Raw genomic sequence first — 16,242 nt, forward strand, 5'->3', positions numbered from 1 at the left:
AGAGCATGCGAGGGAAATGTGCAGGGCAGAGTGGAATGAGTATAGCGCATTAAAATTAAATGTGCAAAATATGATTTGCCCTCTGTCTGAACTTCCGCTGAGGACTGTGTTGCTTTGTACACATACCAACACACACACACACACACACACACACACACACACGCACGCACGCACGCACGCACGCACACGCACGCACGCACGCACGCACGCACGCACACACACACACACACACACACACACACACACACACAAACACAGTAATAGAAATCTCATACATTTGACTAAAATGATATAAGAGATAATAAAGATATATCATGATCTGAACTGACATTTACAACTTTTGAATGACTGTAGATCTCATTACTTTTCACATTAGCCATAAATGCAGGTAACACTTTATAATAACGTTCAGTCGTAAGTAATTTATAAGCTTTTAGTTAATGTTGAACTAATCACTTACAAAACATGAATATACATTTGTAGATGATTAATAAATGCTATGTTAACATATCACAAATGCGTCATCTATAAACCTTTAGTAAATTAAGTGTTCCTTACCTGTTATAAATGATGTGTAAATCATTTCCAATTAATTTACAAGGCTTTCTGCATCCCCTAATCTAAAGTGTAAACCATTCACCACACATAAATGTGTTACATACAAGGGGGTAGCCCTGTCAAAATTGAAGCCAATGTGGAAGTGGACTTAAACCTGCATTCTTTCGAATGGCCTACAGGAGGGGCAACCCATTGGTCTGTGGACTTCTGTTTTTTGACGCCTCACGTATGGCATTTTGGCCATTGCCATCTTGGATCTCAACACAAGTCCAGGGGTTTCCCACAGAGCACGGCCTGCTATTGGTCCGTGATCGGCGAGCTGTGTGATCAGTAGACAAACGACCTGTCAATCACGCCCCAAAACATAGTCTGCAACTACAACATAGTCTAAAACTAGCGATTGAGACCATAAACACATTAGGAAAGTGTTTACTGAGGCCATACTTGAGGCTTCAAAACAGTCCACAAACCAATGAGTCGCCCCCTGCAGGCAAAGAGGGCACTTCCGCATTGACTTCAATTTTGACAAACAGAGCTACCCCACCCCCTTGTATTACACATCATTTACAACAGGTGAGGAACACTTAATTTACTAAAGGTTTATAGATGACTTACAACGCATTTTAACATAACATTTATTAATCATCTACAAATGTATATTCATGTTTTGTAAATGGTTAGTTCATCATTAACTAAAGGCTTATAAATGACTTACAACTGAACGTTATTATGAAGTGTTACCACCGGTTTTTCTGCCAGGTCCCACAGATAGTCTCTCCGCTCACACCATCTATTCACAACTTCAGCAGCCTTACAGCCAGAACATCCATCTTCCAGTGACTATTACATTTGTATCTGATGTCATATTGTTCCTGTATCACAACATTTCTGTGGCTCTTTTCAAATTATTTTGGAGAATATTAATCCATTCCTTAATCAACAATACTGCTAAGCCTGGAAGTGGGTTTGATGAAAACAGGTCTGTCATACTCTGGCAGGCTGAATGTTGTTTCTCTAAGCCATTGATTGATTTTCAAGGGCTTTAAATATCCCTTTATGTCTCTACATGAATCACCGCCGATTTCAAGCTTTCAAGACTCAGTGGTGTCGGAAGTAACTTCACCTCTTTTCCTCCTCTCTTCACCTTCCTTCTCTTTTTCTAGTCATAAATATGTAATAGATATTGTGTTTTGATTAGGCGTTTATTCAAAGTTTAGAGATGTATAAGGGCTTCCCCTTAGACACCACATCATAAACCAGCCACTTATGTCTCATAAGCTGTTGCAGCAATGCTTGGGTTGATCCTATTTCTTACACAGATTTGGTAAAAGATGTAACCATTTTTGACTCGTTGGCGGAGGTAATAATTTTTGAAAACTGGAGATTTATGCGATTTTGACAATTGGATGACAAGCACTATTTTCTGAAAATGGCTAAGAAAAATCCTTATCTTCAATGTACCTGAACATCCCACACATTTTCTGAATGGTCAAGGTTGTAAAGTTTCATGAGGCTGTGATTATCCTAGAGATCACAATAGGTCATTTATACAGTAAGGTCAAGTTTAGAAATATATCAGAAACAGTAGCTATTAGTGTGTATATTGATTCATCTCACATCCTTGTTATTCTAATTAATCTCCTGTGCCCTTTACTAATCTTTCCTAGCTTGCTTTCCTGATTCAGGAGTGGCAGCTGTTGACCTCTGGTGTATGGATCAGAGATTTACTCTGATAGAGGTTGCTTTTCTTTTTGTTTGTTTTTACCTCTGAGTCATTCATAAGAAGCTATCTGTTGATTCACCAGCTGGAGCACAGCTGTTGTAACCTTCAGGTATCCACCATTGGTCTTTCTGATAAGCCCTCTTCAATCACTACCTGATCAATACCCCTAATATGCCGCCCCGGCTGGCTTTACCCTGGCTACAGAATGTCTTGCATGGGGTCAATGGCTGCTGAGGTAGGGGGGATAAGCAGAGTAAGTGAGCAGGATGTGGCAGACATCCCACCCTGGGTGCAGAGGCTGGCGATCGAAGTGAAGTGGCTGATTATCTCAGTCCCTTATGGGCAGGGCCTCCCCTGGTGGATGTGAAGTGGCTGATTACCTCAGAGCCTTATGGGGCAGGTGGGGAAAACCTGCCGCCTCCCCTGGAGATTCATCAGGGGGGTGCAGGCACACACAGCCATGGTGCTCTGCTCTCTCGAGAGGCAAGGATCAAAGAGAGGGAGTAAAATATGAGGGTAAACAGGTCTGGTTTCACTCAGCTGTTCCCAGCATGCTCATCAACCCAGATAAATACTCATCACCCATGTCCATGTTCAACTTGTGTAAAATGTTTCTCAGCTATTTTCATCCTCTTGAATTCCTTGTGTTCGAACTCTTGCCATAGCACAGTAAATTAAATTTGTATTACTGTACATGCAGATCAATTACATTCAAATCAGATCAAATGTACTAAAATTTATGTATGTAGGTATGCACGCATTAATGTATATGCTTTTTGTTTTGATTGCTTTAATTCTGTTTTTAGGGTAATGTGTTGGGACCGAGGGGTGGGTGGGGCGATATGCAGTAGATATGATGATCATCATAATATGTTTTTGTTGCACCTTTACTCATTATCTGTGAGGACTACTGTAATGGACCATCTCCTATAAATAAAAAGTATTCAAAAAAAGTACTAAAATGGACTATATAAACCAATATGTAATATATGTAGAAAAACTGTACAATCGCTCATAGGAGAGTCAACAATCTCCATGCAGTGTTGGCACTGCCATTACATAATTGCTGTATTATATAATTTTGCAATGTTCTTGTTCTCTAATGGCATTACAGGAAAGAGAGCCAAACGGATAGCCAAGTACTACACATCTCCAATTATACCTGAGAGGGCTGACTTCAGAGCACATGGCATCTACAGCATGATAATCACACAGCAGCAGCAGAAATCGGTCCTGGATTAATCTGAACAACCTCTGCATTTCAAAGTCCTATCTGGGACTTATCTCACCATATAATGTTAATCAATATTTCATAGCTGACAGGATCAAGCCTTTTTTCTGTTTGAAACAGTTAACCACAACTACCAAAGGAGAATGAGAGAAATGTTCAGGTTACAAGAAAATTATTTCCCCCTTCCCCAGTACAGTGGGTCTCGCAAAGAAGACGGTATGTTTCATTGTTGTCATGCATTCATTTTAAAGTTAACTTCGACTCACTTGCTATTGTTAATCTATTCAAGTAAAAACAAAAGGCCATTTCCAGAGTGTTCTCAGCAAGTGCGGGATTATTAAAATGAGTCTGAATTGCAGCAACCATGCTGACAAAATAATCACACTTGTTCTGTAAATGTTATCATTTTAAGTGGATGACCTGAATGACCTGGGCCATCTGACAAAAAAAACATTTAGAAACGGCATGTTGCCACAGCCAGCAGCTCTCTGAGAGAATCATATGAGGGAAACAGGCTGGTAATTTGGTCCCTGCTAATTCAATTGATGCCCCACTTAGACAAAAAAGAAATTAGCTGTGAGGTGCACAGCGCATAAATCAGGCTGTTAAAAGTGGATATTAATTTTGGTTGAATTGCTATCTGTCTCCTCTAGGCTCTAGCCCCGACGGCGACGGGTTGAGCTGTTGTCACGTCACTCAGAGAGGAGAGACAGAGCCGCACGCATCCCCTCACAGATAGAAACCCCCTTCCCCACCAAAGTGCACGAGCCAAGCCACTACAATGGGCCAGTGTGCATGCACATTGATCACGATGGAATCCGTATGAATGGCGAATGAGACCCTTGGTGCGGGCAGCATCAGTTCTCTCTCTTTCAATTTTCAATTGAGGAACAAATTGATCTTTCTTATAGAGCCAGAGTGAGACCTCTTGTCAGGATCTATAGAGCTGCATTTTGGTTTGGTCGTGCTGCAGATCCTGGCAGCTCTCTGCTTCTCACAGGCGCACCCCGCTCGGACACTACAATACTATTATTATTATTTTAATTGTGGTGGAAACCGGGACAATTTGATAGTGTGTGTTGAAAACCGGGGCCTTTTAGTGTCCCGAGAGATATCTGTCGGGACTCGGGACGGCCATCCTGAAATCGGGAGTACTGTGACGTCTGGTCACCCAAGGCTTTCCGACTGCGTTTGATCGCAGAAGAAACTACAATCAGCAATCACATCCTCCAAGGCCCACTTAGGTGGGTGGAAAAGAACAGTGGACAGAGAGACCACCTGAAGCAAGTGAGGAATTATAGAAGATGGCAATGACCCAGGGTCTTGAAGCCAGCAGTCATTGATTGCATGGTGTAGAATTGAAAAAGGTCTCCCAGCAGAACTGTTCTATTGAAATAATGGACCCGACACAATGGAAGCTGAGCGGTCCAATTGATTCTCAATGGCAGTTTAAAGTGGCACAGGAAATGGTTTGTCCGGAGATGATGTACGAAATTCAACAGTGCCTGTGTAATGGAGCATGAAGAGCGGACTATGTAATCAAGCTTGTGATTTTCAACTATCAATCTGTCACACCAAAATGACTATCTGTCAGACAGGAGATCAGTGACTGGCATGTTCAGGGATGTATTATCGAATGGGACTACTGGGCCCAGGCCCAGGGGCCCAAGAGCTCAGGGGCCCATAACCCAGAGCCTCTTCGCAGGGCCACCGTGTATCTTGCCCGGGCCTGGGACAAAATTATCCCTTTGCTTTATGTTTTTTTTCCCCCCCATATGTTTATGGACAATGAGAGGGTAATTGTGTTTTTGGCTTTAATTGAGTGTACCTGCGCTGTAAATCTGCGAGGCCCAAAATTAGCACCAAATGCTGGTAAAATATGCAAGTGGCTGGTAGATATGCTTCTCTCACCAGCCGAAACCTCCCCAATGGTAATCTATTGAGTGTCTGGTAAAATTTGAGCATTCACTAGCCATTTGGCTGGTGGACAAAAAAGTAAATTTTGGACCCTGCTACTAGATACAGGGGAATTTATGTCTTGTTATTGTACTGTTGGCTTTGAGTATTCAGGTGGCTGTGCTGTAAATCATGTTGGGATGCAGGTGAATGTATGTCTTAGTTATTATTCTGGCCTTAATTGTGGGTATGTGTGCTATTGGGGGGGGGGGGGCTTTTATGCATCCCAGGTGCCACTCATGTCATAATCCGCCTATGGGTGTGTTGATTTTTTCTTCCACCCTGGTATCAATATGATCTTTATGTTTCCTGGAAATTCTCGTTCTTTTCGCTGACTAACTATGGTGTCATCTTAATGTCACCTGTCTCAGCAAGAGCGATGCTGCTCGGTAAAAATGGAATGTTCTGGAGTGTAATTTTTCAGACCACCTGTCTCTCTGTAGTCATCCGCCGTCTGTGTGCATCAGGGATTATTCACAACCAGCCACTGACTTACCTAATGGGTTAGCCTCAGCTTGTGCCACACAATATTTTGAATAAGCATTAAGAAAATGTATCTGTTGAACAACAACAACAAAATACACATAAAACAAGCCATAGCTGACAACAGTCATTAATAAAGTAATTCTGTGACCAAGTTAGCACGACTCACAGCACAGCAGCTCTCAAGTAGGCAGAGTTGCTAGTTGGCAACTAGCTTTCAGTGTTTCTAAACCTTCACTTACAGATGTATGACTATAACAACTTGACACAGTGCTGAGCTGAGCTGCATCTCAAATGATTCTTCAGGTTGCCAGCTTTCAGATCATTGGTTTCTATGTGGCATATACCTGCTATCTCGCCCTAAAGAGACCCTGTCCCCCCTAAAGAAAGAGGACAAAAAATGGTGTTTGGTGGGAGGAATGGAGTAGAGTAATACTGGCTGATAGCCATGTTAGATGTGGGACCATCAACGTTAAGTTATTTTTTCCAAAGCTACACCCTATGAAAGGCCACATGTGAAAAATGTAATTAAATTCTGAGATTAATCTCAGATTTCTGAGAATAAAGTCAGAATTCTGACTTTAAAATCAGGATTCTCACTTGGAATTCAGAATTCTGACCTGGTCGTCTACATCTCCTTCCTAAATGCTGCAGTCAGTGCCACCCTTGCTTTGTGCCCCACCTCTGCCACCCCACTAATGGCTCTGAAAGATGGGCTTTGAGAAGAAAATGCTGAATGTTAATATGATAGTGAATGTTAATATGATAGTGAATGTTAATATGATAGTGAATGTTAATATGACAGTGAATGTTAATATGATAGTGAATGTTAATATGATAGTGAATGTTAATATGATAGTGAATGTTAATATGACAGTGAATGTTAATATGACAGTGAATGTTAATATGATAGTGAATGTTAATATGATAGTGAATGTTAATATGATAGTGAATGTTAATATGATGGTGAATGTTAATATGATAGTGAATGTTGATATGATACCGAATGTTAATAGGATAGTGAAAATAGAGAAACAGGCCAGTAATGCATGCACACATGCCTCTGCAGCTTTAGCAGCGATCAAATGTTACACATGCCAATGCGTCCAAATCTATTTTTAAAAGTTGGTGTGATGTTTTTCTAGCATCAAAATGACTCAATTGATGCTTGGCAGAATATGCAGCCTAAACTTTGTCTCAAGGATGCAGCTCCTGTGGCACGCCTTTGATTTCCTATCAAGCAGGAGCTTTGATTTCCTGTCAAACAGGAGCTCTATCTGCATCTACTTAAAACAACAACATCGATAGACTAATCAAATATTTGCATTTTTCACAAAACACAGCTTTGGTCAGATTCAAGGCAAGTGATAAGCTTTTTACATTAAGTATTTATCTCGCTCGTGTCCTTGTAACCAATGTGTGAGCCTTGTCAATTGCCAAAACTTAGACTAAAGACTTATGTGCATGTGTTTCATGTATGATGATTAAAAAGCTGTCTCTTGTGAGGGTAGTAGCCTATGTTCGACCTAGTTATCTCATCAAGCGCTACCCTGTAGGCTAAACACAGGCTGTAGAGGAGGCGGACATCTGCCAGTTGGAAATAGCCGTGCAGATGTCAGACTTGAAGCCAGCCTCAGCATGCGTGTTCCTGAGTCAGTCTGTGCCTCTGTTCGTTTTGTGTGTGTGCTGGTATTATTCCAATGACAAATCTCATATTCTGCCTGTCTATAGGGTAGCTAATCAGAGAGAACACATATTTCAGCAGAAGGAATCCCACAACACTTTGACCAAATATGCCCTATGGTAGGCCTACCCCCAGGTATTTATAACATACAGTATGAATGAGAACAAGTGCCAACAGACTCCACCTCTTTTCTTTTTTATTTTGAAGAATTACACATTACATAATAGCTGTAGGCTATAGGGGCCTCCATAACTCCTCCAGTGCTTATCCTCCTGCTTATGAATAGAGCTACGTCAAAAAGCCAGAAATGCACAGTGCAGCAAAGCTCAAAGTAAGTGGGATGAATTCACCTGAGAAATACACAGAATGTTCTTTTAGGTTTTCCTTTTTTTTTAATCTGGTGTGACAGGTATAAACATGTATTCCTTTTTATCTGGATGTAACAGCTGTATGAACTTCTGGGAACACTGTGATTTCCAGCCTTGAAATATGTGAACTCGTGTCTCCCATCTTTATCTATAGTTTGTGTAACAAACCAACCAAACCAACCTTTTCTGACTCACGGCCCACTTGAAAATCTCAAAAATGATCTGACCGTAAACAGAACGGAGGCCAAATAATGTGTTCTCAGAGCACTTTAGTTTAACGATAAAAGGAGCTGTCCATCAGCACCACACAGAAATCAGAAACTAAAAGTGAGGGGCTGTCTGCAATAGGCTAATTAATGAAAAATGTATTACAAATTAAACAAGGCCACAAGATCAACTAAAGTGCACTCGGAGAGTGCAGTCCTCCGCCAAGGCCAATACAGTCGGCTATGATATGCAAATTTTGTGAGTCGAATCAGAACCCTGAGCCACCCACATCCCCCCAGCCACTCCCTGTACCCACCCCTCGAACCCCGACTCTCTACAACCTTCCTATCCCTAGCTACGGCCACTTTTCCCTAACCCCACCCCCTTTCCTTACAACGCCCCCTCCCACAACCCAGATATACCTAGCCACTCCCCCTACCCACCCCTCAAACCCCGACTATCTATGACCTTCCTATTCCTAACTACAGATGCTTTTCCCTAGCCCCACCTCTTTCCCTGACCACACCATTCCAACAACCCAGATACACTTAGCCACTCCCCCTACCCACCCCTTGAACCCCAACTCTCTACGACGTTTCTATATCTCTATATACGGCCTCTTTTCCCTAGCCCTGCCCCTTTCCTGACCATGCCCCCTTCCACTGCCCAGACACACCTAGCCACTCCCCCTACCCACCAATCGAATCTTGACTCTCTATGACCTTTCCTATTCCTAGCTATGACCCCTTTTGCCTAGCTCTGCCCCTGACCTGGATCAAATCCACTCCAAAATGTAATGGGTTCCTCCTTGGCCCATCCTACACCCTTCCATCAAGGGGGTGGCGGGGGGGAATGAAGCGGGGGTCAACAGAAAATAAAAACAAAAAAGGAGGAGAAGAGCAGATCAGTTTGTGAAAAGAGGCAGATGTCACTCATTTGACAACTTTGAAGGATACCCAGTGTTTTGATGTAACCCAACAACGCATAAATATATGAAAGACAACTGCACTAGCCTTTTCAGCTGAAAGATCACAAATCAGTATTCCTCCCAAAATCAGAATGTTGGTGACAGTGAAATACCACGCTTCACTGTTCTGTTTTCTTACTGCAGAGTAGAGCAAACTATTCTGATGGAAATTCCCAGGAGGGTAGAATAAAACCAATTATATCCTCACACACTACCATACAGATTCAGGCAGGCTAATATTTGTGATTCATTCTGAAAGTGCAGTTTGTGCTCACTGGGTGCACAAAATCAAATATCACTGTTGTGAAACTATAAGTGACGTGCTTCTTTAAAGGTTATATACATTTTTGTGCCTATACCAAGGTAATGCCATCACAGGACCTTATTCTAGACTCACAATTATTATTACCACATTTATTTTCCCACACCACACACAAATAATGAGCTGGCCTGTGTTCCCTTTTGGAGATAACACTGTCCTCGACATTCTGCCTTACTAAAATGAGCAAACTCAAACAAAACAGGAAAATGGATGTTCATAATAAAATAATAATGCAGTCTAGACGGTTTCCAAAAAAAATTCCAGGGACCCACATTTTCAAACTGTTTTTTTCCCTTGAAATCCAAGCCTGATTTTGAATGGCAGTTGAATATTGGAAGAGATTGGGAAAGCTTTGGCAACATAGCAGGCCAAAAATATTTTATATCGATATCAAAAGAATAGCCTATGTTAACCTCGCCACTCTCCATTGGGAACCAATGTTTTTCAGCACTAGAAAAACACTTCTACTGTATAGAATGGCAATATATACTTTAGCACAAAATCTCAGAACCAAAATCTTAATTGTTGTACCAATGGAGGGAACTGTGTAGAACCTTTGATGCTTTTTCAAATAGTAGTAAAGTGCGTACCAATTCCACATTCTATCACATATTATTTACTGAATAAAAAACACCCCTTTCATCAAAGCCCAGCATTCAGAGGAGAAAGCAAGTGTTCACAAGGTTTCTGTCCGGACTGCTAACAAGCCAACTTGGGAACTGTGCTGCCAGTATAATTCTTTGATTGGACCATGAGCATTTGTGCATGCTCTTTTGGTGAACAGTGAGAGGCTGATCAGGGTAAGCCTTTCTGAGGTGGAAAAAAAGTGCTGTTGAGAATTAATTGCCTTTTCCATGGTAGCACATTCATGACCATGAATAATTTGGATAGGAGCGTAAACTGGTTGCAATTAATCAACGCCCATGGCTACAGTATGTCTTAACTCCAAAGTAAGCTGTGTGTGAGTTGATATTTTGTCCTTTTAGAGGTATCATACATGCTACGCGCCACCCTGCCTGTCTGTGTCCCATAGACAGAGGTGATTCTACCCAAAGCCAAGCCCGATGTGGAAAGCCTGAAACTAGAGCAATGGCTGCGAAAACTGATCTTCTGAATTCATGCAATTACCACTGGAATGGAAACCACAGTGCCCAGAACTGAACCCTCTCATTGTGAACTAACTCCTCCACCCCCACTGGCCACTGGGTAACTCAGACAGTATGTGGAAAAACTCCCCAGTTGGCCAAGAAGAGAGAGAAGAGAGGCACGTTAACATGATACACTTTATAGATGCTTGGAAAGTATCTGCGTATTGTATAAACTACAAGCCTTTTTTTGTAGCTCCCCAAAGTAAACTGAGGTGATGCTCAGAAAATGCAAGATAGTGAGTGACAACACAAGAGACATTTCAGTGGGGAAACAACCATGTACGGATGAGACCGGCTCCAGTAGGGATCATTTACAAAACGGTGACAGCTGTTTGAAGCCAGAATCAAACATGGGGTATCTGCTGCCAGGCACAGCTACACAAGATGTAAGTTGTGCAGAGCATCAAGCAGAAAACAAACGCCTTAAAAGGGCCAGCTGATTTGCAGTAACCCTAATATATATATATATATATATATATATATATATATATATATATATATATATGTGTGTGTGTGTGTGTGTGTGTGTGTGTGTGTGTGTGTGTGTGTGTGTGTGTGTGTGTGTGTGTGTGTGTGTGTGTACCAGCTGGAAAGGGCATCTTGCGTTTGATCCCATGTGTGTGTTGATTAATTTTGGATTAGTCTCGCTGGCCATGCAGCTTTGAACTATATAGATTCCAAAGTGAGTATGCTTTCTACCAAATCTTTTTTTTTCTTCTTACTCTGTCACCTAACATTATCATGCATAGAAGCATGATATGACGAGGGAACCAAACTAATGTTCACAATCAAGGTTATTATGTAATAGAAACTGACCAGTGGCAGTTCTGGCTAATTACCAATTACAGTCACAAGCAGTTCACATGTGTTTTCACAATGATCTCTAAAGAGATCACGATCCTAAAGATCATTTTTGATCCCATCCAAACAGCGCAACCTTTCATAAAAGGTAACCTTAGTGATGTAATCTCTCAAATTGCACCAGATTGATGTATTAAGCACATGAATATCAAATTTCCCCTGGGGGAGGATGCTCCTGGACCCCCTACAGAGGTTGTCACTGTGTGTGTAGGCTATTGCCCCTGATGTTCTATCATCCTAGTCATGCCCCAGCATGGAAGGCTTTTTTCCTCCATGTTTATTCTGATTGAAATAAAAAATCCACAGCTGGCTGTACACTAACCGGACCTAATTCTGCTCTTGTTGCAAAGTGGTGCACCATTCTACTCTCCATTCATTCACAGTATCTGGCAGAGCCAACCCTCCTATTTGTGTGCAGCTGCACCCTTTCATTATTTACACTTGAAATGATAATGACATCATATGTGCACAGCTGCACTCTTTGCATCCAGACAGCATGCGGCTGAATTTCTGACAAAATGGGTTTGGCGGAAACTGGTAGCCTTGCAATATTTACATGCTAACTGCATTCAGATGTGGAGGTCTTTGCTTAAGATAATAACAGGCTGAAGCTGGTTGATAGCCTACTACTCTATCCTTGAATTGCCAGTCCAAATCAGTGAATGACTAAAGCAAGGCGCCATGAGCAAAGCAGGATGTTCATGAGTGACTCTCACTATCAGAATTGCAAACTTCATAGGGTTTGTACTGTAGTGTCAATCGTGAACATGACAGATTTTAAAGGAGGACTACAGAGACATTACTGCCACATAATACTATATTGTAATATACTTGCGTGGGGCTAGCAACCCCAAAAACCCACTTGCAGAAACCACAACTGCAGTCTTGAGGGAAAACTGCCCGTTGCCATCGTATGGTTTCGGCCCTGCTGCTCCACTTAGGAGCCTACATGAAATAAGAGGAATACTTGCTCAGTAATGTAGGCTACTTCCTTTAGTTTTAAAATGGTTCATGACAGTGCAATCCCAGTTATATCTGATCATGTTTTGTCTGGGTCTCTTTTGAATGTGACCCTCTTTGATGTCCCATAGTATAAAGTGTGTGTGTGTGTGTGTGTGTGTGTGTGTGTGTGTGTGTGTGTGTGTGTGTGTGTGTGTGTGTGTGTGTGTGTGTGTGTGTGTGTGTGTGTGTGTGCGTGTGTGTGGGGGGGGGTCGCATATTGTTACATTGTATAGTAGTGCAGCAAATGTAAAACAAGATGGCAAAGGGTTGAGAATAACAAGGTAGAAGATTTTATTTCATACTGTATGAACAGATTAACACATACAATGCTACAAAGCAAGTACATAGGCCAAATTACAAGCATATCAATGATAGAACTGCTAAGAGTCTATTACAAAACTTGGCCAAACAAGTGTTCAAACAAGCCTAGAGTTTACAATGATATGGAATACTATGTTCTTCTTGAACACTGCTCACTTCACGTATTATTACTGAGTCAGGTATGACTGAAACACAGACATGCAGGTCTTTGAGATGGAGTTGATTGCATTTTAATTAGGCTAATGTTGTCATTGCCAGGCAATTTTGGGCTTTCGATATGTTGTTAATTCAAGCCATGTGCTACCCATATTTGGACGTTCAAATTTCTAATGTATAATCTTCTCCTTACTTTCTGTCAAGTTGTATGTGTAGAAGAAGTGGGGATCTATTAGCCTATTATGAACTTTGTGCCTCAGTCAGTGCCTATATCATTTCCATCCATAGAAGTGGCAGTAGGCTACCTTTATTTGGCTGGCTGTTCTTACTATATGGGGTAACACAACAACATTTCGCAGTAGCCTAACTATAGGAAAGATAAAGGCTTATAGGCTCAGCCATTCCCTTGCCTGTGACAAACGTTGCCATTCAAGACACAAGATGCAATATATTTTTAAGACACCCCCCTCGGGATTATGGAATCTCTATTTACATCAGTATGGCATGAAATAGACACCAAGCTTATTGTGTGCAACTGTGAGTTATTCCCGGCAGAAGACATATTCAGTGTAGCTTGTCCAAATTTTGTCCTCGTTTGGATCGTTGCTGGTGTAGGCGCAGGTGCCCGTGGAGCTGCACGCCACCATGTGAAAGCCCACCTCTGTCAGCTTGTCAAATGCCTGCTCTAGAAAATTATACTTCAGGTAGTACCGGGATGTGTACCTCTCCGGGGGCCGGTCGGGGTCCCTGCTCTCATTCAGTGTGTCCCCAAACACTTCTTTGGCCAGGGCCGTCTTCCCGCACACGGTGATGCGCGCCACTCTCCTGAATTTGGCATCGGTCTGGATATCTCTTCCAATAGTGTACGAGCCGCGGTATCCTATCGTGATGTAGCCCAACTTTCTGGAGTCCAGTGAGAGGGAGCGCATCGCACCGCCGGCCGCAGACATGGTGCGTAAAGTCTCCATACCGCCCGAGGAGCCGCCGAGGCCGTACTGGAGCGCGCCTTCCTCGGTGTCACTCTGGCATATCTCCTCGCTGATTGAATTGTCCTTACTCAGCCTGGGGCTCAGGCGCTTGGCAAGGTCCCGCAGCTGGAAAAAGTCCGCCTCCCTCTGCAGCCGACGCTTCTCGGGGAAATAGTCCGGCAGGACCAAGTTCAGATCTCGCAGGTAGTCTAGGATGTAGCGGAACAAGAAGCCGTCCCTGTCCAAGAAGAAGCGCCCTTTGCTGTCTCTCGCCAACTCTTTGGGGGACTTCTTGCTGAACATGCTCCATAGTAGAGAGTCTGCCACGGCGACTAAAGTTGTGTGTCTTGTCACATAGACCTGTCCGCCCACGTTCAGGTCAATGATCTCTGGAAACGGCTCCGCGCAGATCGACCCTCTCTCTGTGCGCTCTGTGTCCGCCGCCAGTGCCATCTTCTCTGCGCCACCGCTGCACTCAGGGATCAGGAGGAACACTGAGCAGTGAGCATGGGAAGGGCAGTGGTCTGTTTATGTAGCCGTGTGTGTGTGTGTGTGTGTGTGTGTGTGTGTGTGTGTGTGTGTGTGTGTGTGTGTGTGTGTGTGTGTGTGTGTGTGTGTGTGTGTGTGTGTGTGTGTGTGTGTGTGTGTGTGTGTGTGTGTGTGTGTGTGTGTGTGCAGGGCCGCTGCTGGCCATTTGGGTGCCCTAAGCGTAATTGTTTTGTGGTGCCCCCCCCCCCCGCAAAACTTTCAATAACTGTCAAACGAAAGACTGCAAAATCATTAATTATGAACGATACTAGTGTATCTCACATTACATTACATGTGGCAAACAAACAATTGTTAGAATTACTGTACATGTCAGCAAACAAGTGATTGTTAAACTGTACATGCAAGTAGGGGCGGACTGGGATCATAATTCAGGCTGGGCATTAAATACCAAGCAGGCCAGGCCGATACGGGCCGACGTGCATGCCGGCGTCCGAAGGGCGGCGGCGAAAAATTGTGGCTGTTTGAAGCCCAATTTGGGCCGTTTGAAGCCAGATTTGGGCTGTTTGAAGCCAGATTTGGGCCGTTTGAAGCCCGATTTGGGTCGTTTGAAGCGAGATTTGGGCCAGTTGAAGCCAGATTTGGGCCAGTTGAAGACAGGTTTGGGCCGTTTGAAGCCCAATTTGGGCCGAGTCCAATTTTACAATGAGATGCACCCACTTTAACCCTGAATAAAGTAATAAAACCACTAGTAAACCAGTAGGCGGCGCCTGGCCTGCTGTTCAGTGAGTGGCCTGACTGAGGGCACAAAAAAAAAGAGAGGTCTGAAAAGAGGTCTGATCTGGTGGTACAGCGCGTTAGCTTCCTGCCCAGCAGAATTAAGCCCTCAATTGCTTTTGAGGTCGTGGGTTTGAGTCTCAGTCAGTTTTGAATGGACAGCCAGAGGAAAGAGAAGAAAGTGCCCACAGATTAGCTGCTTAACTATTTCTAAATTGACTAAAAGCTAAAATATATCCTTTTGACCTATAGCCAGCCACTTCAAAAGTCATATAGAGAGAAATACAGCATCAGTGACAGTGCCTTTGAGGTTCACTGTGTATGTCAGCTGCCTTCAGAGAGAGAGGTTGTGAGTTCTAACCTGGGATGTGCACAGACTGGACTTTCATCTGTCCTTTTTGAGGCAGCAAAGTTATTTGTATTTGAATAAAAGTGGAAATAGGCGTAACAATCTTCTTTTAGTTTTTATTGCACTTCTAATTAGAGTAATAATAATAATAATAATAAATACGGTAAATAATATAAGTTTTTTTTAAATAACACTAAATAATAAATTAAGTTAAATTATATTTACACTTAAGTCAGGTGCTTTCATCACATTCTTTATGTTATTTTCCTTTAACTTGTGCTTTTTCGTCTTCCATCCATAATTTATAAAAGATATTTTCAGCCATTGTATACTTTTTTGACAGATGTATGTTGTTTTACAGCTGAAATTGGGTAAGAGAGCTGAAATTGGGTGAGAGACATAGAGAGTGATAAGGAGAGAGAGAGAGAGGTTTTGCTGAATAGCCCACTGTAAAAAGTTAAACCAGACAGATCGAACTTTTCATAGTGCACTGTGAAAAGTTCAACCAGCCACACCTGAACAATCACACCCAGGTGGTGCTAACTAAGTGTCTTAAAGTGGTAATCCACAACAGCTGCGCTGGATTAGGTAATGGAATTGATGAGGGTGAGAAGTCTTCCTCAGGAAACCTGGGTTCCCTGAGTAATATATCCTTTCATCTCTATGCAATCTAAA

General features: G+C 42.6%; 1 protein-coding gene across 1 annotated transcript; it reads right to left on the minus strand.

The window, feature by feature from the left end:
* Nucleotides 1-12,804: 12,804 nt before the first annotated feature.
* Nucleotides 12,805-14,408, minus strand: kctd12.1 (potassium channel tetramerisation domain containing 12.1; the record flags this gene model as incomplete). Its single annotated transcript, XM_083638565.1, has 2 exons — nucleotides 12,805-13,292; nucleotides 13,424-14,408. One exon carries the CDS (start codon nucleotides 14,406-14,408, stop codon nucleotides 13,530-13,532), a length of 879 nt encoding a protein of 292 aa, XP_083494691.1. The 3' UTR covers nucleotides 12,805-13,292; nucleotides 13,424-13,529.
* Between the last annotated feature and the right edge of the window lie 1,834 nt (nucleotides 14,409-16,242).

This window comes from Poromitra crassiceps (assembly GCF_964638095.1).
Source record: "Poromitra crassiceps genome assembly, chromosome: 6".
NCBI lineage: Eukaryota > Metazoa > Chordata > Actinopteri > Beryciformes > Melamphaidae > Poromitra > Poromitra crassiceps.